This window comes from Odocoileus virginianus, chromosome 20 (genome assembly GCF_023699985.2).
Source record: "Odocoileus virginianus isolate 20LAN1187 ecotype Illinois chromosome 20, Ovbor_1.2, whole genome shotgun sequence".
Classification (NCBI taxonomy): Eukaryota; Metazoa; Chordata; class Mammalia; order Artiodactyla; family Cervidae; genus Odocoileus; species Odocoileus virginianus.
The window spans coordinates 51969624-51997546 of NC_069693.1; the positions used below are offsets into that span (position 1 = coordinate 51969624).

General features: G+C 46.7%; 1 protein-coding gene and 1 long non-coding RNA gene across 4 annotated transcripts in view; one reads left to right on the forward strand and one right to left on the reverse strand.

The window, feature by feature from the left end:
• Positions 1 to 27923, forward strand: part of LOC110143931 (polycystin-1-like protein 2) — a 106035-nt gene that overhangs the window by 19311 nt on the left and 58801 nt on the right. The window contains exons 5-14 of the mRNA XM_070451499.1: positions 2023 to 2170; positions 10635 to 10855; positions 12489 to 12893; positions 15440 to 15517; positions 18695 to 18744; positions 20426 to 20543; positions 22237 to 22444; positions 24498 to 24618; positions 25324 to 25465; positions 26585 to 26761. Of these exons, the coding sequence (XP_070307600.1) occupies positions 2023 to 2170; positions 10635 to 10855; positions 12489 to 12893; positions 15440 to 15517; positions 18695 to 18744; positions 20426 to 20543; positions 22237 to 22444; positions 24498 to 24618; positions 25324 to 25465; positions 26585 to 26761 (1668 nt within the window). The remainder of the gene's footprint in view (positions 1 to 2022; positions 2171 to 10634; positions 10856 to 12488; positions 12894 to 15439; positions 15518 to 18694; positions 18745 to 20425; positions 20544 to 22236; positions 22445 to 24497; positions 24619 to 25323; positions 25466 to 26584; positions 26762 to 27923) is intronic.
• Positions 6103 to 27661, reverse strand: LOC110143935 (uncharacterized). 3 transcript variants are annotated; one of them, XR_011482298.1, is made up of 8 exons: positions 27400 to 27661; positions 26655 to 26840; positions 25187 to 25506; positions 20526 to 22388; positions 20305 to 20419; positions 18507 to 18718; positions 12872 to 13535; positions 6103 to 9297 (listed from the first exon to the last, which is right to left on the reverse strand). It is a non-coding gene; the product is annotated as an uncharacterized lncRNA (long non-coding RNA). The 3 variants fall into 3 exon arrangements; XR_011482299.1 differs by having other exon boundaries at positions 20526 to 20749; positions 21960 to 25506; XR_011482297.1 differs by having other exon boundaries at positions 20526 to 25506.

Sequence of the window (27923 nt, forward strand, 5' to 3'; positions counted from 1 at the left end):
TCTTTCCCATTCTGTTGTTTTCCTCTATCTCTTTGCATTGATTGCTGAGGAAGGCTTTCTAATCTCTCCTGGCTATTCTTTGGAACTCTGCATTCAAATGGGAATATCTTTCCTTTTCTCCTTTGCTTTTAGCTTCTCTTCATTTCACAGCTATTTGTAAGGCCTCCTCAGACAACCATTTTGCCTTTTTGCGTTTCTTTTCCATGGGGATGGTCTTGATCCCTGTCTCCTGTACAATGTCACAAACCTCCGTCCATAGTTCATCAGGCTCTCTATCAGATCTAGTCCCTTAAATCTATTTCTCACTTCCACTGTATATTCATAAGGGATTTTATTTAGGTCATACCTGAATGGTCTACTGGTTATCCCTACCTTCTTCAGTTTAAGTCTGAATTTGGCAATAAGGAGTTCATAATCTGAGCCACAGTCAGCTCCTGGTCTTGTTTTTGCTAACTGTATAGAGCTTCTCCATCTTTGGTTGCAAAGAATATAATCAATCTGATTTTGGTGTTGACCATCTGGTGATGTCCATGTGTAGAGTCTTCTCTTGTGTTGTTGGAAGAGGGTGTTTGCTATGACCAGCACATTCTCTTGGCAGAACTCTCTTAGCCTTTGCCCTGCTTCATTCCGTACTCCAAGGCCAAATTTGCCTGTTACTCCAGGTGTTTCTTGACTTCCTACTTTTGCATTCCAGTCCCCTATAATGAAAATGACAACTTTTTGGGGTTTTAGTTCTAAAGGGTCTTGTAGGTCTTCATAGAACCGTTCAACTTTGGCTTCTTCAGCATTAGTGGTTGGGGCATAGGCTTGGGTCACTGTGATATTGAATGGTTTGCCTTGGAAACGAACAGAGATCATTCTGTCGTTTTTGAGATTGCATCCAAGTACTGCATTTCAGACTCTTTTGTTGACTATGATGGCTACTCCATTTCTTCTAAGGGATTCCTGCCCACAGTAGTAGATATAATGGTCATCTGAGTTAAATTCACCCATTCCAGTCCATTTTCATTTGCTGATTCCTAGAATGTTGACGTTTACTCTTACCATCTCCTGTTTGACCACTTCCAATTTGCCCTGATTCATGGACCTAACATTCCAGGTTCTTATGCAATATTGCTCTTTACAGCATCGGACCTTGCTTCTATCACCAGTCCCATCCACAACTGGGTACTGTTTTTGCTTTGGCTCCATCCCTTCCTTCTTTCTGGAGTTATTTCTCCATTGATCTCCAGTAGCATATTGGGCACCTACCGACCTGGGGAGTTCCTCTTTCAGTATCCTATCATTTTGCCTTCTCATACTGTTCATGGGGTTCTCAAGGCAAGAATACTGAATTGGTTTGCCATTCCCTTCTCCAGTGGACCACATTCTGTCAGACCTCTCCACCATGACCCGACCGTCTTGGGTGGCCCCACACGGCATGGCTTAGTTTCATTGAGTTAGACAAGGCTGTGGTCCTGTGATCAGATTGGCTGGTTTTCTGTGATTATGGGTTTAGTGTGTCTGCCCTCTGATGCCCTCTCACAGCACCTACCGTCTTACTTGGGTTTCTCTTACCTTGGACGTGGGGTATCTCTTCACGGCTGCTCCAGCAAAGCGCAGCCGCTGCTCCTTACCTTGGACGAGGGGTATCTTCTCACGGCTGCCCCTCCTGACCTTGAACATGGAGTAGGTCCTCTCGGCCCTCCTGCGCCCGAGCAGCAGCCACTCCTGTGCATGTGTAGGTATCTGTAAAAGGTGACCCAGGAGACTGGTTAACAGCGATTGCTTCTGGGGACCAGATCTGGGGGTCTGAGGAGTAGCAGTAGGGAAGGACTTTCTTTTCATTGTAGACCCCTGTACATTTTAAGTTCTGTATCTTGGATGAAAAACAAAATTCAAAAGAACTTTATAAAGTAGAATAAACATGCAGAAGCTGTAAAAGCTCCACTAAGGACACGTAGACAGAAGACAGTAAGTTTTAAACAGAAACATGCAATTTTGCTTCATAACAGCAAATGGTGTTTGTGTTTTGATCTGCAGGCCTACAGTTGATGGTGTCCAATGAGAGTTTCATCTTTGACAATGTCACCATCTCCCTTACATGGCTTCTCTCTCCCTACATTGGAAACCTGTCCTGTATAATTAATACAGGAGATGGCCACATTTTTGATCCCTACTACCCACCCAGGTAAGAGGTATCTCTGAGCCTTGATTCAGAATGTATCAGTCAGTTTTTGCTGCGTAACAAAACATCCTAACACTTAGTGATTTACAATAATAGCGATTATTTTTCATGGTTCTTTGGATTATCCAGGTGGCTTTTCGTATGTGGACTAGCTCAGATGGATGGCCTAGGAAGGCCTCATTCATGTGTCTGGCAGTAAGTTGGACATTGGCTAGTGGCATGTGTCAGTCAACATCACCCAACAGGCTAGTCTAGGCTCATGTGCATGGCAGCAGAAGAGTCTCCAGCAATGAGTGAAAGCAAAGCGCAACATGCAAGCATTTCTGAATCACTACCTATGTCACATTTTCTAATTTTCCCATTGGCCAAAGCAAGTTCCAAGGCCAGAGAAATAGTTTCCACCTGTTGACAGAAGGCATGTCAGAACCCCAGTACAAAGTGGCATACATATGGAAATGGGAAGAACGGTGTTCACAGGTTTTCTCAGTGAAGGTCACTCCAACAGTCATGGAGAGCTGGGTCCTTTAGGCTTGGCTCAGTAGAATCTTCCCTGAGTCACTTTTCAAGGAGTCAGTAATGGGGTGAAGAAGATGCTCACCTGGGGTGGGAATGCTTTTTATTGATAAGGATAATAAAAATAATAGTAACATTATTAATAATAGTGCAGCTAAGCAGCTTTCATACATGATTTCACTTAATCCTCACAACCTCATGAGCTAAAGTTATGCTGTCCAATATAATAGTCACTCACCATATGAGCTACTGGGCCCTTGGAATAAGGCAGCTCTCAATTGAGATGTGCTGTAAATGTAAACACACATGGAGTATTGAAGACGTAGCTCCCTTCCCACCAAAGAGTGTAAAATATCTCACTAAATGACGTTTTGATATTGTTTATACATAGAAATGGGCTGTCCCCAGGCAGTGCCAGTGGTAAAGAACCCACCCACCAATGCAGGAGACATAAGAGACGTGGGTTCGATCCCTGGGTCAGGAAGATGTCCTGGAGGCAGGCACAGCAATCCACTTCAGAGTGTTTGCCCAGAGAATCTCCTGGACAGAGGAGCCTCTTGGGCTGCAGTCCACAGGGTTGCAAAGAGTTGGACATGACTAAAGTGACTTAGCATGCATCCACACATACATAGAAATGATAGTGTTATGGACCTATGAGGTTCAGTTCAGTTCAGTCAGTCAGTCATGTCCAGGTCTTTGCAACCCCATGGACTGCTGCATGCCAGGTCTCCCTGTCCATCACCATCTCCTGGAGCTTGCTCAAACTCATGTCCATTGAATTGGTGATGCCATCCAACCATTTCATCCTATGTCGTCCCCTTATCCTCCCACCTTCAATCTTTCCCAGCATCAGGGTCTTTACCAATGAGTCAGTTCTTCGAATCAGGTGGCCAAAGTATTGGAGCTTCAGTTCAGCATCAGTCCTTGCAGTGAATATTCAGGACTGATTTCCTTTAGGATGGACTGGTTTGATCTCCTTGCAGTTCAAGGGACTCTGAAGAGTCTTCTCCAACATCACAGTTCAAAAGCATCAGGTTAAAGGAAATAAATTATTAAAATTAATTTCACCCGTTCCTTCTCACTTTTTTCAATGTGACCCTTAGAAACTTTATAATGACACATGTGGCTCACAGTTTCTGTTGGACAATGCTGAGCTAGATAATGATTATCTTGTTTTACAGACAAAGCTGTTGAGGCTTAGAAGGTTCGGTAGCCTTGCTCAAGCCATGCAGCTAGTGAGTGGCAGCACAGCTAGATAAGTCAGGTCTGCCTGGGAATCAAAGCCCTGGCTCTTAGGCCCCCGTGGAGAACACTTGATGCTTGCCACATCAGGGCCCGAGGGCATCGGGTGCTGCCTCCTGCAGGAAAGTGTACCGCCCCAACCTGATGGCAGCTGCACACAATTCATAACATTTCAGAGTCCTACCTGGGCCTGAGTAAGCTCCATTCTGCCCTGCTGGGTGCCCCAGCCAGAGGGCTGCCCCATCAGTCCTAGGTCCTTCTTGAGTTCTGGTTCATTTCAGGGGCCCCAGTTCAACAAGGATCCTCAGGGAAATCATGGAGGCCCACAAGCCCCTCACCTAACCCTGAAACATCTCTGGTTCTACCCGAGGGGCTAGGTCTCTGAATCCAACCATATGGGTACCTGGCCTTCCTGAAAGGCCTGGGTGGGCTGGGGCAAACAAAGCCAAGCCCTGCCCACAGCCAAGATCTGGTCCAGTGAGTGTGCTGGGTTCTCAAGCTCAGAAATCCTCTGGGGTCTCAGGCATTGTGCCATGCTGCCAAATAAACTGTGTCAAGAGGCTGGGGTTCTTATCCCAGATACAATTTTTAAGACCCAGAGATGATACCTGGGTTTCCATTTCCTTTCCTATCACATTTATATTGATGGCGATCTTAACACATTTAGTGACCAGGGAATTTTTGTTGAAATTAATACTTGTGTTGTTAATATGTTTCTGGTCAATAATGTGTTAACACTTTCACAGAATAAAATAAATTATACATGAAGATGCTTTGTGGGGGAAAAAAAGTTTAAATGATAGAAATATCCAAGGCATTATTCTGTGGGTTTCTTCCCATTTGCTAGTATTTCATTAATAAAACAAGAAATGCTATGTTACACAATCTTTCACCTCCCAAATTTCATACAAATTGTATTTGGCATAAGTTAAAATTGACTGACTGTAGCCCTGCTAAGCTCTTCAGTTACATAAGGACATTTCAGTGACATACAAATATAGTTAAAAACTGGAGCAAGTGGGACAAAAGTGCAAATATTTGTCCACTCAGGATGGTGAATTCAAGGGTATTTACCATATTACTCTCTGGAATTCTCTGATTAATTTTTTTCATAATCTAAGAGAAACAGCAATAAGCAATGCTTTACATTTGCAATCCCTCTGGGCAGTCCTGTAAGTAAAAGTTACTGGTATTTTTTTTTTCTCTTTCGAAAGAAATAGATGGTGACACCCTTCACCATCACCCCACCCAAATAATCCAATTTTGTCTGCTTTAGAGATTTGTTAGACCTTGAAACTACCCACTCACCTTCTTCTATGATTTTTTTTAAACATTAGGAGATATATTTCTGATGCTCTCTTATCTGCACTAGCAGCCTCAGTGCTCAATTTACAATGTGAAAATAGCATGAATTTTAACTGTACAGAGGTCACATACTTTGCATGAATGTCACTATGCTCTTTTAAAATGTGTTTGTAGAGACTCCTATTTTTGCTTAACTCCTCATTAGAGTATGAGGTGCGCTTTTTAAATTGGACCATTCATCTCCATACCAGATACATCGCCCGAGTTAATGGGGTAGGAGGGCTCTCCCAGGGGCTCAGCAGTGAAGAATCCACCTGCCAGCACAGGAAACAATGGTTCTATCCCTGGATTGGGAAGATCCTCTGGAGAAGGAAATGGCAACCCACTCCAGTATTCCTGCCAGGGAGATCCCATGGATGGAGGAGCCTGGCAGGCTACAGTCCCGGGGCTGCAAAAGAGCCGGACCCAACTTACCCATTAAACAGCAGGATAGGATCAGACCTCAAACAGGAGCATCATAGTTAAGTCAAAGGGTTTCTCCTTTAAATGCTTGCCTTGCACCCCCATGTCTGGTGTCCATTTGCATGGCAAGCTGTTTTGTTTCTTTGTCACGGGCAACTTTCTACATTTCTGAAATTATGTTACATGCCTTAAGGGACAATTAGCACAAAGTGAAATTTGTCCTAGTGCTGGATAACTCAGTGCCACCTACTGGCAGATCAGGGTATTGCCGTTATTCCTGGGTCTTTTATTTCAAGTCACCTCTGGACACCTCTGAGTCTGGAGGGCGACCTTTCCTTTCCATTAAACTGTATTCCAGTCATGTCAAATATCAAAGCAATGTATACAAGTCAGTAAGTGAGGGAGTCTTGAACTAATTTTTTAACATTTTATTGAGGCACAAGGTGTGTACAGAAAAGCACACAAAAAGATACAGCTCAATTAATTTTTTACACAATAAACTCAGGCATATAACCAGCATCCAGATCAAGAAACAAAACATGACCCGCCCCCCCCATAAATCGTCCAGGGCGCCACCAAGGATACTGATTTCTAACATCACTGAATACTGTGACCTGTGTTTTAAGATTATATAAATATAACCATAAAGTATGTTTTCTTTTGTGTCCTACTTCTGCTCAATAAGCATGTCCCTGAGATTGATCCATGTTATTGTGTGTAACTATGGTTTCTTTTTTCTCATTGCCCTATAACACTCTGTTGTATGACAGTCCTCTGCTTATTCGTTCTAGCACTGATATGCATAGGGATGGTTTCGCATTTGGACTGTTATTAATACAACTTGTGCAGCTGTGAACACTCTAGTAAATGACTTTTCAAGCATATATGTACACATTTCTGCTGGGCTTATACCCAGGAGTGGAATTGCTGGGCCACAGGACTATTAAATTTACGTTCTTGTCTCCGTTGTTCTGTGCTCCGAGCATAGCTCCTCTTTGTTGGCAGCAGTTACTAAACCACTTTGTGTTCTTCTCCCTTGGGTAAGATCACTGAGAGAGAAATCAGGGGAAAAATCCATTTCCCTGCTTGTTAGTCCTGAGCAATTTCAGCTGGCATCAGAGTTTAGAGAATGAAATAAATTGCTTCTTCCAGATGGATTGCTAAAAAATGGGCTACATTCAAAGCTATCCTTCACATTTCTATAAAGAGTAAGAGCTTTTTTATTCTGAAATCTACATTGTTTGATATTAATGGACACTCCAGCATTCTTTTGATTAGTGTTTACTGTTACATCTTTATCTTTTTACTCTTAACCTAGCCATACTGTCATATTTAAAGTGGGCATCTAGTAGACAGCATGTGGTTGAGTCTTGGTTTTTATTCAATCCTGTCTGGCATAGTAATTGCTGTTTAGACCATTTACAATTAATGTAATTATTGATATAGTTAGATTTAGGTCTGTTATTTTGTTATTTGTGTTCTATTTGTACCCTCTGTCTACTTCCCCCGTGTTTCTCTCCTTTCTTGCCCTCTTTTGGATAATTTGAATATTTTCAGTATTCTATTTTTCCTTATTTATTGGCTTTTTGGTAACACTTATTTGGATAACGTTTTAAGTAGTTTCTTTGGGGATTATAATATATATATCTAAACTTTCACTTTATTAACTCTCAGTGGTAAATATTCACTTAGAGTTAATATTTTACCACTTCAGGTAAAATGTTAAGGCCTTATTAGCATATGGTTTCCTTTGCCTTCCATCTTTTATGTTATAATTGTCAATTGTAGGGCATTTATATACATTGAAAAGCCCTTTCAACAGTTATGCATATATCAAAGAACTTAAGAGGAAAAAAATAGTCTACATTTACCAAGACATTTACCTTTTCTTGTGCTCTCCCTTCATTCCTGAAGTTCCAAGTTTCCCTCTGATATCATTTCCCTTCAGCTGGAAAAACTTCCTTCAGCATTTCCTTTAAAGTAGATTTCACAGCAACAAAGTCTCTTAGAGAATTTCTTTATTCCTGATAATGTGTTTATTTTGCTTTAATTCCTGGAAGATACTTTTGCCAGCTATAGAATTATGTGTTGACAGTTTTTTCATCTTTTGAAGATGTCATTTACTGTCTCTGACCTCCACAGTTTCCAAAGAAATCTACAGTCATTCAAATCACTGTTTCCTCTGTATATGGGAGGTAAGTCACTTCAGTTGTGTCCAACTCTTTGTGACCCTATGGACTGCAGTCCTCCAGGCTCTTCTGTCCATGGGATTCTTCAGGCAAGAACGCTGGAGTGGGTTGCCATGCCCTTCTCCAGGGTATCTTCCTAACCCAGGGACTCAACCCGTGTTTCTTACATCTCCTGCATTGGCAGGCAGTTTCTTTTCCAATAGTGCCACCTGGGAAGCCCCTCTATATATGCAGTGTATCATTTTTCTTCAGCATGATTTCGAGATTTTCTTTTTATTCTTTTGATTTTCAAGCTATTCAGCAATTGTGTGGGTGTGCTTTAAGTTTTTTTGCTTGTTTGTTGTTTACATTTGGTTTCATAGAACTTCTTGAATCTTTGAATTTATGTGTTTTGCCAAATCTGGAAAAATTTCAGCCATTATTTCTTCAAATATATTTTTCTACACCAAGCTCTTTCTCTCTGGTGCTAAAATAACACAAATGTTTAATTTTTAGATATTGTTTCACAGATTGTGGACATTCTACTCATTTTAACAAATTTAATCTCTTTTCCCTCTGTGTTCTCTAGGTTGGATGATTCCTCCTGCTCTATCTTTAGGTTATTAGGTTTTTCCTCTTCCATCTCTATCCTGCTATTAAATCCATCCAAGGAGTCTTTTGTTTCATACATTGTGCTTTTCATTTCTAAAATTTCCATTTCGCTTTTAATGGTTTATATTTCGCTGCTGAGAATGTCTATCTTTCCATTCATTTCAAGAGGATTTCCTTTTACTTCGTGGAGCATGGTTATAATCCCTGGGTTAAAGTCTTTGGTAATTTCAATATCTGAGTCATCTCAGAGCTGACATTTATCGATGATATTTTCCCTGAAATTTGGTTACATTTTCCTTGTTCTTTGTGTATCAGGCAACTTTGAATTGTATTCTGAACATTTTGGGTAGTAGGTTCCAAGACTCTGTGTTCTTTCTAAAATGCTCTGGAAAATGTTAATATTTTGTTTGTTTGTTTGTTTTGTTTTAGCAGACAACCAACTCAATTAGATGCAGGCCACACATTCTGACCTGCCTTCTATGAGCAGAGATTCACACACCAGTTCAGTTTCCAAAGCTGTCAGGTTCTGTTCCACTCATGTGCCACTTGGGGTGCTGGTTTACATTGTAGTTCAGTCCTTTACTAAAGGCGTTTACTATGTTTCTTTGGGTCTGTTCTGCATGTGCACACATTACGGGTGAACTCATGATTCATGCTAGGTCACACGCAGAATTAGGGAATTCTCTTCTCTCCTTTTAAGGACTTTCCCTACAATCTCCAGCTTCCACAGTCCCCTTTCCATGGTTCCTCTGGATAGAAAGATCAGTTTTCTCTTAGGTATTTCGGCATCATCCCACACAGTCCATGCAGCTCCAAGAGAGAGGAGAGCTTGAGATGGGGACAGGAGAGAAGAAAAGAGAAACAACATGAAACAAAAAATGGGTATTTCCTCTGTACTCTCAGACTCACTAGGCCCCTTTCTCTGGTCCCCTGGCTAACAGAAGGGATTTCTCTTCAGGTTTTTGTTTTCTTTACTCACTGCACAGTACCATGACTCAGACTACCACTGGGACAAAGTCAAAAGATAAAAGGGACTTAAAAAAAAGGAAAGAAGGAAAACAGGAAACTCCCATCTTTATGGATGATTCTTAAAGTTTTGACTTTTGTCCTCAATCTGCCTGCTGGTGTTTACTTTTCAAGGTCCTCTCATAGTTTTTGTGTTCTCCCAGTATTTTAGTTGTAATTAATGAAGAAACAGGCTATCATGGGCTAACTCCATCTTGGTTGGCACCAAGAATCGGGTCACTGTTCTCCAAGCTTTTTCACAACTGTGTCCTTTTGTAAACTATTTCTCAAGCATTTGCTATGTGCTAGGTGCTGTGCCAGGTGCCAGGTATAAAGGGAGAACTAGACAGATACTATTTGCACTGACAGCCCCGCAGAGAAGAATGACAGTGAATAAGTAAGGGTCACCCAGGAGAAGCAGTGAAGCTACAGTGTCTATAAAGGGAATCTAGGAAAACTTCCCAGAGGAGGCAATGTTTAAAATGAGAACTGAAGGAAGACCAAAAGTATGAGCAAAGAGAAGGGCAGGAGTTTTCCCTGCAAAGAACAGCATGCTTCCTGGACTTTGGGTGGGGAAGAGGTGACAAGTCCTATGAACTGGAAAGATGTCTGAGCTACTAGGATAGTCAGAGAAGGGGAGTGTGGCAGGGGCTGAGGAGAGGGACAGGAAGGGAGGTGATGAGGATCTTTTTGGACCATTTTAGAGATTTAAACTAGTCCCCTTGGGAAAATGAGAAGCAAAACAGCCACAATTCTGATATGTTTGGACTCTGATCCCATTTTACAGATGGGAAAAGAAAGCTCAGAGAGGTAGACTGGGCACAGTATTTTACAGACTAAACACGAAGGCCCAAAGAGGGGGTTGGTATGAACCACAGAGGCAGTAAATGGCAGAGAACAGACTTGCAGCCAAATACTTGGCTCCCTGGTTAGTCAGAGCTATTTCTTCCACTTCTCATTTGCTTTGGGAGCCTTAATGTAACCTCTGTGAACACTGAGCCCTGGCTTAGTTGTGTGGCATATTTTTCTTCATTCCTTTTATCCTTGCAGAGCAGGGAAGATGTGCCGTGGGTGAGTACATGTGTGTACACGTGTGAATCATGTATTCGTGTGAGCCCAACACTGGCAACGTTTCTGACTGTTGATGGCAGTCTGTCCAGCAGGGTGACCCACCAGTTCAGAGCCCCTGGGGATTTCACCGTGTTTGCTGAGTGTTCGACCAGCGAGTGGCATGTGATGGCTCAGAAGCAAGTGATGATTCAAGACAACACGGAGAGGCTCCGTGTGACTGGGTGCTCTGGCCTGATTACATCAGGAGCCAGCCCTTTCTGCCGGGCAGTCTTCGGGGACCCTCTGTGGGTTCAGGTGGAACTTGATGGAGGTGAGTCTTCAGAAATGGTCAAGATCAAGGCAACCTTGATTTGCCCCAAATCTATCCATCCAGCTCCCAGGCTTTAATAAATACTAACAACAATGATTTATGGAGTCAGTTTTCTCAGCCATTCATTTATCTAGCACCTAGTGTATACCAGAACCTGGTCTAAGTGCTATATATATATATATATATATATATATATACTAGTCCACCCAGTATATTTTTCAAAGGGAGAAATGGAAGAAATGTTCAGAAATTTGGCCTAAGTCACAAGACTAGTGAGGGCAACTAGCCTCCTAAAGATCCTTGGCATGCCCATGTCCCGTTGCAAGAAATGGACCTCCAAGCCACCCCATTTGGGGAGTGTGAAGAGGAGTGTGAGGGCTGCCAGCTGGGCCTGAGCGCATCTCAGCTCAGCCAGCAGTGACCAGCTTGGCACAATCACACTGCCCCCAGTTCAAGCTAACATTCAGCTGCACACACTGGTACAGCCGCAGCAGCTGTTACGGCTGGTGTACATCTGGCTGCTCCGTTTCCCTTCTGACTGGTCACAGAGGCCATTCTGCTCGGTCATCATGCCCATTTTGATTGGTCATGGTATCCATTCTGATTGGTCATGGCATTTATTCCAGCTGGTCACAGCAGTATTTCTCATTGGTCACAATGTCCTTCTAATTGGTCACAGCGTGCATTTCGATTGGTCACAGTGTCCATTCTGATTTATCAGGACATCATTCTACTTTGTAGTGTCCATGCGATGGCAGTTGCTAAATACTTTGTGTATCACCCCTTCTGTCCATAGAGAACCCTTCTAACCAAGACCTGACCTCATCCGAAGCAGCATCTTTCCTCAAGGCACAGGTCCAGTCTGAGATCTGGACAGAGGCTACTGAGCGGCACAGAGCTGTGGGGAGGAGGACAGGTCTCAGCCCAGCCTCACGCCCCCTGGAACCTCACTCAGAGCAGCAACTTCATGGAGCTATAACCGGGCTTTAAACAGAGTGCTTGGGGCTCCTTTCTGTTCTGGTGTTCTGGTTGGCTGAAGATGCAACCTAGGTGCACCTGGAAAAGCTTTAGATAATCTTTTTTTCATTCTAAAAATATAATTGAGTGACTACTCTTTGCCAGATATGGGAAAGTCAAGGTTCGTGTTCTCAGAGGGCTATCATCACCATCATCACCCCCATCAACATCACCATCACTCAAAAAAGAAACACACTAGCTTGGTTTCTATTGGAAAGAATATTAATTTGGGGGCTTAAATCATATTTTAAGAGTCAACCACAATATTTAGCATCCAGGTAGCACAACCACCCCCAAGCTGTAAGGGAGCCCTATCTTAATGTGAATGGGCTGAGTTCTCCCATTGGGCAGGGTTTCAGGTGGCCAGTCATGGAGACGGAAATAATTAAGACTATGCAGGTGAGCAGTGAGGACCCTGAAAGAAAAATCACTTGTGAACCCAATACTCAGAGATCAGTGTTAATTATCTGGGGGAGGGTATACCCATACATACATCTTTATATCCACATCTATGTGGATATGTGGACTCTGACTTCACAGCTGGAGTCTGAACTATCTCAGTATAGCCTACTGCATGTTGTTACTGACATCCTTAAATGTTTCTTACTCCACCTAGGAACAAGGGTGACTTACACCGTGCTGTCAGGTGACACAACCCTGGCTGAGTTCACCACGCAGAGGGGCCCGCTGCCGTACAATCTGACCCTGGACAGAGGAGTCCAGCGCCAAATGGGCCCAGGGATGCACTACCTGGAGATCCGAGCCACCAGCGACACCACCACCTCTGCCCCCTCCAGAAACATCACCGTCCACTTTGTGGAGGCTCTGTCGGGGCTTCAGGCCTCCTGGGCTTCTGACCACTTGGAGCTTGGACAGGACCTACTAGTCAATGTCTCGGTGGCTCATGGCATCCCGGAGGGTTTGACCTTTGAGGTGGCAGGACTCAATACAACCTTCTCCTATGAGAAAGAGAACCTCAGAGGGTCATTTGGGACTTACCATGTGGTGGTTCCTCTTGAAGGTATTTGGGGTGTGTGGCTCCCCTTCCAAACCTCCCTTATCTTCCCTTCCCAACTTGGTGTCTAGGGTCCTCTTAGCCAGTTTCTTCATATGTCCAAGACACAAATGTGGTTCAAAGCATCCAGTTGAGGTCACAAAATAAGGAAGGGACAGAGGCCATCTTCAGTCATGGAGCTTATAGTTATAGGGATTCTCAACTCCGGCACTTCTGACATTTTGTTGTTCAGTCGCTCGGTCATGTCCGACTCTTTGAGACCCCATGGACTGCAGCACGCCAGGCTTCCCTGTCCTCCACTGTCTGGAGTTTACTCAAACTCACGTCCATTGAGTCAGTGATGCCATCCAACCAATTTATTCTCTGCTGCCCCCTTCTCCAGTGCTCAACCTTTCCCAGGAGCCAGGGAAGCCCCCTCCTGACATTCGGAACCAGATAATTCTTTGTTGTTGGCACAGTCCTGTGCATCACAGGATGTTTAGCAGAATCCCTGGCCTGGACCCACTACAAATGTCTCCAGTCACTGCCAACTGCGCCCTAGAGAGCAGAATCACCCCCATGGAGAATCACTGGACGTGAGCAGGCGCACTTGGATCTCTTCCATCATTTCTAGAGGAGAATGTGTTTCGGGAAACTGCAGTCCATGCCCTGTGGGGAGAGAGACTGGTAAAAACTACAGGGTGGGAAACAGAGGGACAAGAAAGGAAGTGTCGGGATGCTGGCGGGAATAGATGACAGGGCAGCAGACTGGCTGGCACCAGCCAGGGCAGGAAGCCACAGCTGACGTGCAATTAATCTGCAAAGAACAGAGCTCTTTGAGGCCAGTGTGGTGAGGTCAGCAGGCAGGAATGTGATGAAGGCCGCAGAGTCTCCAGCCCACCCAGGTCCCCTGCCCTGGACCTCAGACATGTGTGAGAAGGTGGGGTAATGAGGTACAGGTGTGGGCCACCATGCCCTCAGCAACGGAGTCGGTTTAAAAAAAAAAAGAGAGAGAGAGAGATGGCAGAAGGAATGATAGAGTCAAGAAGAGAAAAACTGCAATTTTGCCAGGTACTGAAGGATACAGATTGGAACAGGAAGAATCTGGAAATGAAACGGAATGACAATGGAAAAAACAATACAGAGGCTATAGTTCAAATGTAAATTAATTTTTTGTCCCCTTTAAAGTTACTCAGCAGGGGATGAGAGATTAAAATCTCTGTACACCCTCTGACTTTCGGACTCACTCTCAGATGATAAGCAGTCTTCTCCTCCCACGAGAAGAACAGACTCGATGCCTCCAGGATGAAGGGGACGAGGGAAGGGAAAGGGCACCGGGTGGGAACAGAAGGCCTTCACGTGATGGTGCCGGCCCTGCTCTCGGGGCCCTGCAGGGGTTTGCAGCTACCTCTCTTGGGGGCTTCCACAGGCTCCTGGGGTGGGGGTAATGCCTCTCCTTCGGGGTCACATCGCCTCAGCTGGTGCTTCTCCCGTCACCAAAAGGGTCCCTGTCTCTGATCTCCTCATTCTCTCTACCATCTCCAGTGCCCCCTCTCCCAAGGGCAAACGTCTGGTCCATAGCAAATTCTCACCCAGTCCTTGGCTGCTACCAGCCGACTGTAGTCATTTCCCAAATACAGAAATGCCACCTTTCCTGTCTTCCCTTCCCCCTCCCTCCACCTGTCACAGATCATTCCTTCAAGGCCACGAGTAAGAAATTGCCCATGGGAGTCTCAGTTGGCACTAGTGGTAAATAATCTGCCTGCTAATGCAGGAGACATGAGAGACACAGGTTCAATCCCTGGGTTAGGAAGATCCCCTGGGGGAGGAATTGGCAACCCACCCCAGTATTCCTGTCTGGAAAGTTCCATGGGCAGAGGAGCCTGGAGGGCTATAGTCCATGGGGTCACAGAGTCAGACACGACTGAGTGGCCGAGCACAGCACACGTGAGTCCTCAGCCCCAAAGAACACATGCCCAGCTGTCCAAGGGCCCTCTCTGGAGACCTTCTCTCCAGGCTTGAGAAGAGAAGAAGGCAGCGCCCAGCCCCCTTCCCCATGAGCGGCAAGATGGAGACACACATGTAGCAGCAGCTCTGTCCAAACCCTCTGACAAGTCTCTCTCCCCGCTCTCCACCCTTGACCCTTTAAAACACGTCAAGGCCCCCTTCTGCTGGAATCCCCTCTCTTGGCTGGCAAATGAGGACTACTCATCCTTTGAACTTCAGCTCTGGGCCCTGCCACACCCCATAAACATTTCTTTCTCCCCCAAGATGGAAGCCACCCCCCTAACCTGTGCCCACACTGCTCCCCATGCCAATTCCTACCCTGGAAAGCCCCACATGCCTCCTAGACAATAAGGTCCTGAGGACAAGGACCACCTGTCATTCATTCCTGTGTCCTAAGAGCCTTGCTCCATGCCTGGCACACAACAGGGAATCATTAAATGCTTCAGTGATGGAAGAGTCAGATGCTGCACTCAGAGGACTGGAGAAGCACAGGCTGGGAGAACTGTCTCACAGTAAGTTGAACCTCTGATTACAATGCCCATAATTCTCCACTTTTTGTATTGCAGGCACCTTTCTGGTCACTGTACTGGTGAGGGACGCCTTCTCAAACTTGAGTTTGGAAATTGGAAGCATCACTGTCACAGGTAAGAGTTTTCTGAAAAGGGGCATAAAATTTGTGACTAGGGGCATCCACACTGGCTCAGGATCTAGAGAGGAGCCCCTCAAAAAACAGAGCTTTGAATACTTACTTTGTTCTACAGATATCAAGAATTCTCTGGTTACTCTAAACAGGCAATAATGTAACCAGTATAACATCCAACCATTGATACAGAATTCTAAAACATCTGAACTCGTATTACTTACAATCTTTTTGGCTTCAAGTAATAGCAAGCCCCACCTAAGTGGCTTTAAGTTCAAGTCACATTATCTCATGTAATTGGTTAGGAGGTAAGTAGTTCCAGGGATGGTTCAATGGCTCAATATCACCAGCAAGGACCCAGGCTCCATCTGTCATTCTGCTCTGCCATCCTCAGAGCATTTATTTGATCCTTAGGCTCATGCCTCATGTAATCACGATGGCTGCTGCAGTTCCAGACATCACATGTCAACCCAGCATTATCCAGCAGCAGCAGAAACCCATTTACCCGCATTCATCTCTTTTTAAAAAATAATTTTATTTACTTATTTATGGTTGTGCTGGGTCTTTGTTGTTGTGGAGGCTTTTCTCTAGTTGCAATGAGAAACTCTCTACTCTCTAGTTGTGATGCATGGGCTTCTCATTGCGGTGGGTGGCATCACTTGTTGTGGAGCATGGGCTCTAGGATGCACGGGCTTCAGTAGTGGCAGCTCCCAGGTTCCAGAGCATGGGCTCAATAATTGCTGTGGTGCTCAGGCTTAGTTGATTTGTGGCATGTGGGATTTTCCTGGACCAGGGATAGAACCTATGTGTCTTGCATTGGTAGGCAGATTCATTACTACTGAGCCACCTGGGAAGCCCCCCTCTCTTTTTATTGGTGGGGGGGAGCTTTTCCACTAGTCCTTAGCAACCTTCCCTTTAAATACCATTGGCCAAGGTAGGGTCATATGCCCAACTGCAAGGGATGCTGGGAAGCCAGAATTTTTAGGCCCTGTGGGAGAAGATGGATTCTGTCAGCCAAGAGGAAGGCTGTTGGTAGGCAGCCAACAGTAGATGTCACTGTCTGAAAGTTTGCCTTGAACATGTTTGCCAAAACTTTTGAGTAGCAAGAGGCAGAAAATTCAAACTGGCTCAAGTCAAGCGGAAATTTTATCAACTCTCAGAAAAGTCCAGGGTTTAGGCACAGCAAGATCCGTCACTCAATGTCTTCAGAAATCTGCCTCTCTCCATCTCTTGATTCTATGTTGGCTGCAGTCTGATTCCCTCTTCCTAAGTAGTAGCAAGATGGCCCCAGGCTTCAGTCCTTAACCCCGAGGAGAAAAAGCATCTCTTTGTTGACATTTTCTCCGTAAGTCCTGACGCTGCCTCTCACTTACCCCAGCTTGGCTCATGGCCCCTCCTAGCCCCGCTGCAGAGGCCGGGAGGGAGTGGTCCTCAGGGCAGACCAGGGCCACATGTCCACCCCAGAACCTAACACAGGGTCAGGTCCGCCCCAGAACCTAACGCAGGGTCAGGTCCACCCCAGAACCTAACGTAGGGTCAAGTCCACCCCAGAACCTAACGTAGGTCAGGTCCGCCCCAGAACCTAACACAGGGTCAGGTCCGCCCCAGAACCTAACGTAGGGTCAGGTCCACCCCAGAACCTAGTCAGGTCTGCCCCAGAACCTAACGTAGGGTCAGGTCCGCCCCAGAACCTAACGTAGGGTCAGGTCCGCCCCAGAACCTAACGTAGGGTCAGATCCACCCACAGGAGTGCGGGTGAGAGTGCGGAGGGGTGCTCCCCAGGGAAAACATCACCTGTGAGTGCTGTTATCAAAAGAAGGTGGCAAGGACACCTGGGTGGGAGGAAAGATATGAGATGTCCATTCTGCTGTCCACAGCCCCCTAGGAGTTTTCACACGTGCCACTTAAGGCCCGGAGAGGTGAACTGACTTTGAAGAAGTCACTCAGTTAATTCACAGCGGGACCAGGGTAGCAACTATCTCTCTGAATTTCTTTATTCAGGGACCATCTTCCTTCTTAAGGTTAAGCAAGTTCTCTGGGTCTAGCATTTTAGCTTTGCTTTGTATAATTTTACAGACCTTCAAACTTATCATTGTAAGAATAAGAATTTACTGAGAGGGAATTTTTTTAAAGATCAGTAATACCTTGATATTAAAATATCCAAGCCACCAGGGCCTAGTGAATCACATGGAATGACCGACCCTAAGTGCTCAGCTTAATCACTACACTTTAATTAGGCAGTGATCACACTCACATTTCAGTTATCTTCAGAGCATATCACCTGAGAATACCGGCTCCATTTTTTAAAAACTTGACACACTAATATTCTTTATGGACGATGACAAAGCAATAATATATACAGCACAGCACTCAGTGCTCCTGGAGCTTTGAAAATAAGGGTTGCCTTCAGCCTTCTTCACAGCTGTGTATGCTCGGTCGCTCATTTGTGCCCGGCTCTTTGCAGACCCTGTGGGCTATAGTCCACCAGGCTCTTCTGTCCATGGCTTTCCAGGCAAGAACACTGAAGCAGGTTGCCATTTCCTACTCCAGGGAGTCTTCTCAACCCAGGGATCAAACCTGCGTCTCTTGCATCTCCTGCATTGGCAGGTGGATTCTTTACCACTAGTGCCACCTGGGAAGCCCACTCTTTATGGATGAATTATCTGATACTCAGTAACTAACCTGCCCAGGTTCACACAGCCAGTTAGAGGCCAATGAACGGATCCAGAAACACACCATGGTGTGCTGAGTCCAACTCCTACCAGACCGCCAGAGTGGGTTGTACCCATCTCTCCCCACTCTGCGTTCTGTGAGGTCACCTTGGCATCTTGGGATCTGCCTTTATGGGATCATTTGCACCACAGAAATCCACAAGCACTACAAATCAGGGCTCCCATCCTCACCCTTCAAGTGCTAGGTAAACACTAATAGAAAACAGTCGCATGTCTGACCTAAATCTTAAGTGCACTGGCAGCTGTCTACCTCTTTCTTACCTGCAAAAGCAGTATCTCTGGGCCAGTGGCAACCATGACGGTTTTGCTTCTGACCTGTTTCCTATGACCTGAATGTTTGCTATGTGTCCCTAAATTATTTCCAGAGACAGGCAGATGCTATGACTCTGCCCTTTGGTGACCTTATAAACACCACCAATGTTTGACATCCATCCCCACTGTGTTCACAGCTCCTTCCAGTCTCCAAGAACCACCTGGAACAAAGGTCCAGAGAAAGAATGTGAGTATTTTTAAAAAACACTTAACCTTACAAGAAAAAAGGTGTCCAAGTACTCTGTTTTAGTCTGGGGTTTGGGCCTTTTGGTGCTAACAGCCAGAGCACTAGCAATCAATAAGGCTTCTTCTGTTTAAAAAGAAGCCCAGAAGAACTGAAATCAAATGAAGCATATTCTCTAATCACAACAGCACTATGTAATAAATCAATAATAAGTTATCTAGGATGTGTAGATAACTATCAGACATTTTGGAAATTAAACAGCACACTTCTTTAAAAAAAGATCAATGGATCAAAGAAAAAAATCAGAAGGATATTTTAAAATATTTCTAAGTGATAATACAGCCTATCCAAATATATGGGACGCAGCTCAGGCAATGCTCAGAGGGAAATTCATGGCTTTTAATGCTTATTTTAGAAAAAAGACCTAGGTACTTTAGTGTTTATAGCAAGACTAAGTATTTGATTCCTTGCTGTTGACTTTTTTCTTGCATTCATTTCTTCAACAACAAGATCTACTGTGCCTCTACGATGCTCAACATTCAAATATTAGGGGTTGGGGATACACTGGTGAATAAACATATGTGTGGTCCCTGCCTTCATGAAGCTTACTGGGTGAGATTAACTAACAAATTAGCAAAGAATTAATAATTGTGATGTGTCTAACCAGAATCAATAGGGTGCGATGACAGCAACTAACAGACAGTATAAGTGTACTATTAAATGTGACCAGACAAGACCTCTTAAAGAAGTGACATTTAAGTGGGGACCTGAAGGTAGGATAGGCAGCCACCCTGTTAGGCAGAACAAGAGCTGTCTGGGTGCATAGATGAGAAGGCTCTGAGGCTGTGTCAGGGGAGGAGGAGGATGGAGGAGATTATTGAGATGGGCAGAGGCCAAATAACATGAGTGCAAGGGTGTTGGGTTTTATTCTCGGCCATGGAGACCCCTGGGGGTTGAGCTCTGTTGCAGCCTCCTGTTGTTCCCAGGCCAAGCCCTCTGGGCCTGAGCTTTCATCAGGTCCAACCAGAACTGATCCTGGAGCACACTGCACTCCTGACAACCCCTTTCCTAGCATCCATGGTCCCTCTGTCACTGCCCAGCTCTCCCTCCGTCCTCCTCCCAGAATGCCCCAGGGTCCTGTCCTCTGGGAAGCTTACCCCAACACCGGCTGTCTGCTGCGTAGAGCTAACAGCTCTGCAGCCTCTCTGCTCCAGGCACAAGAGCACACGCGTCACTCTTATTCTCATTTGATATGCAGCAACCCCAGGAGTCAGACACTATCAGAACCTCCAGGGGAGCAGATGCTCTTAGCCTACTGCCTCCCTCATCTACATTTCCATGATCCCCTGAGCGCCCCCTACTGCAGCAGTTAGCACTCTGCGTTTTAATCCTTGGTCTTCTCGTCTGTCAGTCAGAGGAGACAGGAGGGCAGGGGCTGGGTCTCTCTCTGTTCCTGTATCTCTAGGCATCAAGCACAGGGCCTGGCCCATAGCCGCTGCTGCTAACACAGCTGAATGTATGATGAACCCTTAGCCATCAGTCCACACCAGGCTAGTGACTTACCTGGTGATCCATCCCACTCCACACCTTACACTGTGGCCATCTCTTGCACAGACTGCTCTGGGGAGGAAGGTGGGGTGCCAACTGTGGAGGGTGTCTCACTGTCCAGCTGCTTCTTCTGCAGAGAGACAAAGGGAACATGGAGCTGTACGTGGAACCTGGTCAGTACTTGGATCCTTTCACCACAGTGACCCTGGGCTGGCCAGATGGGGATAAGGACTTACGCTTCCAGTGGGCATGTGGTAGGTAGTCTTAGAGTTCTCAACCATCTTATCTCATCATGAAGCAATGGACAGCAGTCAGCTTTTGCTGTTCTTAACCTTCACACCAGGATTATTCATGCTTAACATTTTGTGTGCCTTGTATGTGCCAGAGATGGTGAATTCCATGGAAATGGGAGGTGTGAAGAGCAGTGGCCTTAAAGGCAGGCAACCAGAAGAGGCACTATCTATAGAGAATTTAGGAACAATAATTAGATCCTAAAAGTCAGTCTGCTTTTTCATTATTGCCACAAATAATGTCAGTGGTAAAACACTCCTCTCCTCTTGGACTCCATCCCTCTTTTAACCTCCACGCTTTTGGTATGCCACAGTTTAGAAAGAGGAAATGATGAGGCCTTTTCTGACACAACTTTTTGTCAACCACTAGCACCTATTTTTAAGAAGTGGTTGTTCTCCTTTTTATAGGGATAGCTAGCTAGGTGTATGTGCTCAGTTGTGTCTGACTCTTTGCGACCCCGTGGACTGTAGTTCACCAGGCTCCTCTGTCCACGGAATTTCCCAGGTAGGAATACTGGAGTGGATTGCCATTTCCTACTCCAGGGGAATCTTTCCAATCCAGGGATCAAACCTGCACCTCTTGCACGTCCTGCATTAGTGGGCAGATTCTTAGATATATCCTACCTATGGACACACTCCTTTAGAAATAAAATGAATGCCATTCATACTGTACATATAGCTTTTGTTAACCATTTTTTTTCATTGAACAATATATCCCATATATTTTTAAGTCAATATATTCTTCTGCACCTTGATTTTCATAACTGCATAATAGACTGCCAAATTGCTATATGGGCATTTACTCACCAGTGCCCTCTTTTTTGACACTGAGTTTCTTTTGAATTATTTGCCCTTAAAAACAACGCTATTAATGAACATCCTTACAAGGTTCAATTTTTATTTGCATCTCTGATTACTTTCATCAACAAGTTCCCAGAAATGGAATAACTGGGTCAAAAGTCATGCAATATTTGAAATCTTTTGATATGAACTGGCAAGTCTCACAACACCCTTCAGCATGTTAGTTCTTATTATCTGAATTAACAGATGATACAACAAATACAGACTTCAGGTGACTGAGCTGATGACCTGACCCCCAGGCATGTCCTGTGAATGACTACACACTGAGGGTAGTTGGGGTAGTGGATAAACATTGATCAACAGAGTTGAAAGGCAAAGATTGACTGAGCTGATATAAAGCAGGAGATGATCTGCAGCCTCCCAGATGGGGATTTGTCCTCCCAGGTCCCCAGTATACCCCCAGAGACAGACAGCTGTGGACAATCCCTTATATCAAGAACAAGAAGATGCCTCGAATGTTCTCCAGGTGGGGCTGTTTATCCTCTCAGCGCCTCTCCAGCTATAGGCTGTCCTGCTCACCAGTGCAAGTCACTGATGCAAAACAAGCCAACAAACCCTGCAGGTTTGCTTAGAGTTTGGGTGAAGCAAGGGTCCTTTTCCCAGAAGCATCTTTCTGTAGCACCATTCCTGCAACCTGAAAGTGAACTGGAAAAAAATAAATCAAAATCTCTATTTGGAGCCAATTTTCTTAACAATGACCCATTTCTTCTAGAAACCCCAAACCAGAAGGTACCTGCATGTGTCAAGTTCAAGGTTCCTGGGTGGATTACTGTGTTGACCCACCTCTCTCTCTCAGGGCGCTGCTGGGCCCAGTGGAGCGACTGTGTTGAGAGGCAGCTGCTCCGCACAGACCAGAGGGAGCTGGTGGTTCCGCCGTCCTGCCTGCCGCCCTCGGACTCTGCTGTTACCCTGCGCCTGACAGTCTGGAGAGGCCTGGAGCTGGAGAACCTGGGGGAGCAGTGCCTCTATGTGTCCGCCCCCTTGGAACTCAGGCCACGAGTCAGGTGGGGGTGTGAGAGCAAACTCCTGTGGGGCTGTCATCCAGCAGGGTGTTCTGACAGTCAACTCTGGCTACACTGACTAAGGGGCAGGATGTACAGTGGTGGGGAAAACCAGGCCCTGTCTCTGTTCTCTCTGGGGTCACTCAGTGGTCAGTGATGAATCACACAAATGAATGGAAGAAGAGAGTGCACTTCCATGACAGCTTCCCTGACCTCAAGGCTGCCTTAGCGGAGATGTGAAGACGGAAGAGGAATGAACTTGGCCAGGAAAGGGGGTCTTGAGAGAGAACAGAACAGCAAAGGGAGGGAGCATAGAACAATCTGGAAGTGAAAGAGGCTGGTGTGGCTGGAACACAGAGGAAGGGCAGGCAGGGGCTAGTTCGGCAGGGCCTTGAGGGCTGTGTCAAACGCATGACTTTGGACTTTACCCTAAGAGTTCTGGAAAGCCACCAAGATGTTTAAGCAGGCTGGGAACATGATCATGTTTTGCTTCCAAACACTGGTAGCTGGGTAGAGAAGCAGCTGGAGCGGGTGAGAGAGGACTCAGGGAGATTGCTTAAGCTCATGCAGGAATCAAGAGGAGAGTTCAAGGTAGCATGACTGCCAGCTGGGTCCCTGGAGGAAAAAGATGGCTCACTCGAACTGGGAACTGATGGGAGCTGGATAAGGGTTGATTTACAGATGTGGGCAGGGATAAGAAGACCAACCAGGGATGACCATGCAGGCTGCAAGAGGACGAAGCCATTGTCCCTCTTAGGACTTCAGGGGTAAGAGGGAGGGATGGCGTTCCTGTGAATCCCCTGGGGAGTTGCAGCTGTGGGAGAGGTGCCCCTGGGAGCTGGGGCCTCAGCCAGAGGAACACGGCCTCTGCCAACTGCAGGCCATTTGGTGAGGAGCAGGGAGAGTGGTGAATAACTGTCTCAGTGCTCCCGATCAGCTGGGCCCAAATAGAAGACAGAGGGTGTGGGAACCTGGTGATGCAGTCTATGGACCTCAGTCCTGGGTACACAGAGCCACAGAGTTGATGGCGAGCGGGCTGCAGGGGCAAAGGGAGAATGTTCAGCCCACTAGTTCTAGGGTAGACGAGAAGTCAGAAGTAGGGAGATTCTTCAGCTACTATGAAGCTCATATGAAAAGGACTGGGCATGGCTGGACACAGCAGGAGTCAAACTGACCTCTCATTGACTTAAGAGAGGGAATGTACCACAGAGAAGGCCTAAGACTCAGGTCAGGATGTATGGGCCCATGTTCCATCCCCCAGTCAGGACGAATCACATAAACCCTCTGAGCTCGGCTTGCTCATCTGCGATATGGGAATGCTGAAAGGGTTATGGTCAGCACTGGATAAGCTAGTAAAAGTGGGACATTGCAGGTGTGCTGCAAGATCATAGCATTCATCGGAGCCAAAGCTCTAATACACTGGTCACCTGATGTGAAGAGCTGACTCACTGGAAAAGACCCTGATACTGGGGAAAACTGAAGGCAAAAGAAGAGGGGGCAGAGGATGAGATGGTTGGATGGCATTACTGACTCAATGGACATGAATCTGAGCAAACTCCAGGAGATACTGAAGGACGGGGGAGCCTGGTGTGCTGCAGTCCATGGGGTGACAAAGAGTCAGACATGACTTAGCAACTGAACAACAATAATTGATCATTATTAGAACTATAAAGAATCATGGAGATTGATAGCTCTCATCCCCTCACTTTGCAAGTGAGGAAACCGAGGCTCAGACAGGTTAAGTGACTTGTGCGAGGTAGCCTTTCATAAGTGGCAGGGACAAGATTGGAGCCTGGAGTCCTGTCAGCCTCCTGCATTTTTCACACTGCTATCCTGTGCAGTGAATGGAGTGGGGATTCAGGCAGGCACAAACTGCTCCATCTCCATGACCACGGGGATGCCCCAGTTTGGGTTGGGGCAGGGGCTGCTTTTATTCCGCTTTCACTTGAGAAAAGGCCATTTCCTACCTTCTCAAATAACTTGAGAAGAACTGGATCAGGCAAGGTGGCCCCTCAGACTGAGGAGCTCCCCGGCTCCGTTCTCTCCCCACTTTCAGCTGTGAGGAGAACTGCGGGCCAGTGGATGCCAGCAGGGATGTTACACTGAAGGTCACCATGGGGGACAAGTCAGCAGCAGCCATGTTCAGCTGGTATTTGGATGACACCCCACTGGAGAAGGTGAGGATACTGGCAGCCTCGCAAAAACAGAAATGTCTTCCCACTTTGACTGACCAGACCTGTGTCACAGGCCCAGGACTGAGCTGGGGGTGGGTCAGTCCACTCAGCCAGTGGAGTAGGAGTCAGGGGCTGGGGGTATGGGCCTGCAGAGAGAGAGGATGCAAGGGAGCAAAACCAACAGGAAACATCACAGCAGACGCCGTGGGAGACCCAGCCATCCCTCTTACCAGGCTGATCCGGGCCTCCCCCAGTGCTATGGGGAGACTGCTGGCCCGTAACCATGGGGGTGTAACAGCCAGCCCCCCAGCCTTTGAGTGCCACAATTTCCGTGGTGCAGCTTATGCTCCAGAGCCCCCCATGACACCAGGCTGAATGAAGCAGGAAGCCTCCTGAAACCACTTCTTTGCCTCATTTCATTTTCTCCCCACCTCAGCTACCCTCCTGGTTTTCCCTGGGATCCCTCCCTTGTAAATGCCCTGCACACAAACCCTCATCTCAGGCTCTGCTTCCAGGGAACCTGACCAAGGACAGACACCCCAACACGCTAGGGATGGGCATTTGGGCTGACCTTGGGGAAAGAGCCGGTGCTGCTGTCCATCCATCGGAGACAAATCCGAAAGGCCTCCCCAGTTCAGAAGCCACTGTCCAGGGGGATCCTGTAGCCTGGCTGCAGCCTTAGGGGTCCTGGGCTGTGCTCTCTTTCAGGCCGAGCCCCTCCCTGAGGCCTGCAGACTCCGAGGATTCTGGCCGCGTTCTTCAATCCTCCTTCAGAGCAACACCTCCACCCTGCTGCTCAACAGCTCCTTCCTGAGGATCCACGGCCAGGCCGCCTGGATCAGAGTCACAGGTGGGAAGGCTCCTCCAGTCTCTTGTCACAGACCCCACCTCCTGCAGAGAGTGAAACGAGAGGAAGCCAGGGGTGCTGAAACAAGGCCAGCAGCGCGGGGTGGGACCATACACAGGCTCTGGCGTGAATTCCACCACTGCCACCTTCTAGCTGGGAGACCTTAGGCCATAGATTTAAGCCTGTTTCCTCACATGCAAGCAGGGCAACAGAAATGTCTGCCTACAAACTGCATGGTAAATGTTGAGCGACACAACACAGGTGGTAAAAGCAGACCGTCCCGGGGTGTGCAGTCTATGAATCCTGCCAGGTGATTCAGCATGTCTCACTTTAAACAAGCACTGGACAGCAGAATGCAGATTCTCAGAAAGATAAATAATGGGGTGATTATTCCTTTTCAGATGAATTTCTTTGATTCAGTATTTCTCAAACTGGCTCATAAGCCACTTGCCCAGGATAACCTGGTACTATTTTAAATTACACATTCCTGGGTTCACCCCAAACCTTTTGAATTAAGTCTGGGCCAGGGAATTCATTTTAATTGATTAAAATTCTGTATGCACAACTTTTCCAGGCATGCACTGTTTTTGAAAACTAGGTGATTATAACAGGTGGTGCGGGGTGTTGGTGCAGGTTAGCTGGGGCTCTTCATGGTGCTGTGGGAGCCCATGGTTTGGGGTAGGATCTTCCTCTTTCTAGGTCCTGACTGTGGCCCTTCAAGCTCGGTCTCTTGAGAAAGTCTTGTTTTCCAATATTCTCCCTCCTCACTAAAGCCCTGTGAGGAATCTATTGTTATTAGCTCCATTTTACAGATGAGGAACTGAGTCTCAAAAAGGTCAAAGCCAGGGTCACATGCAGAGTAAATGGCAGGACTAGGATTCTGTCTCTGTCCAATTTTGCTGAGGGAGACCCTGGAATGCCCTGCCTGAGGTGTGAGGGGTAGGGGTAGAGTAGTTAAGATATGCAGATTTCTGAGCCTTACCCCCAATCTCCAGAGAGAGGCTCTGGAGCAAGGCCTGGGAATCTGCATGTTGAACAAGTTCCCAGGAGATCATGAGCCATGGTGGAGTCTGTGTGACACCCACAGCCCCTAAGCACACCTTTTGTCTTTTCACTCTTCAGCAGTGACCGAGTGTGCCTACGGGGAGGACACCTATGTGGTCAGCTCCCTGCCTCCCCTGGAGGTGCCCACCTGCACCGTTGCCCCAGAGGAGGGGACCATCCTGACGAGCTTTGCCATCTTCTGCAACGCCTCCGCTGCCCTGGGACCCCGGGAGTACTGCTTCTGCCTGGAGTCAGGTACCGGCTCAGGCCTGCATCACCCCTCACTCCTGGGCTCATTCCTCTCCAAGAGCAGGCACCTGTCTCTCTCTGAGGGCTGCAAAAAATGTGTTCCGTGGGTGAGAGAGGTTTGCAGGATGACCCTTAACCCCCATGCCAGGCCCACTGACCCAGCCACACACCACAGCGACATGAGAAGCAGGTCCCATCAGTATCTCCTCGCAACTATAGAGGCCAAAATGATCTCTGTCCTGGCATGAGGGACACGGTAAGGGTGAAAAGGAGGAGGGTGTGCAGAAGTATGACCACCAGGACACCATTCCTTAGTACACACCGGGAGGAGCCCTGACCCCTGGAGCTCTTCGGGACTAACACGGCCCAGTTCACAGAATCATCGGTGATGTTAGGACCCATTTTGGAGAGGCAACAGGGAGAGGGTGATGTCACAGAGCATGCCGAGAGCAGAATCGCTCGCAAAGGTCTACAGGAGGAGATGGAGCATGCTGACACCGCCCCACCACGATGCCCTGGCCAGTGTCCTGTCACTGTAGCCCCCACCCAGGACTGCCGCAGGGCATCTCCAGGGGAGACAGGCAAGCCAGCCAAGTTGCCTCTGCTTGCCTGGAATGGGGGTGGCTGGTCCTTGGCAGGTTTACCTGAGTCCTTGTGTCTTCCCAAAGAAATTCAGCATTTTATGACCCTTACAAGAGCTCTTGAAAATGTTCTAGTCAGACTGGGACCATCCTCCAAACTGAGGCTCCAGGAATGTTGCTGGGGGGCTCCCCAGTATCTAGCATTAAACACCACAATGATGTACACTGGACACCTTGACGAGGTGAAGGTAGAGGGGCGCTATCGTCAGATCATGCGGTGTCCTTCAAATAGAGGTGGATTGCATGTCTGTGACTGGGTCTGACCCTGCAGGAAAACAATTCAAGGAAGGTAAGTAGATTTCATTTCAAATCTGTGTCTCCCTAAATGAAGACACCAGGCCAGCTGCTCCAGTTCTGATTGGTTATTCTGTTATAGTTCCTCCTTCTGCCTCACACAGGTGAGCAGGGGGAGGGAAGCGTGACCAATATAAAAATGATTTGGCAATCGCAATTCAATAACTTTGTGATTGTTTGCATGCTACAATGAAGAGATTCCAATGATAGGCAGGTCCCCTTTAAGGATACAA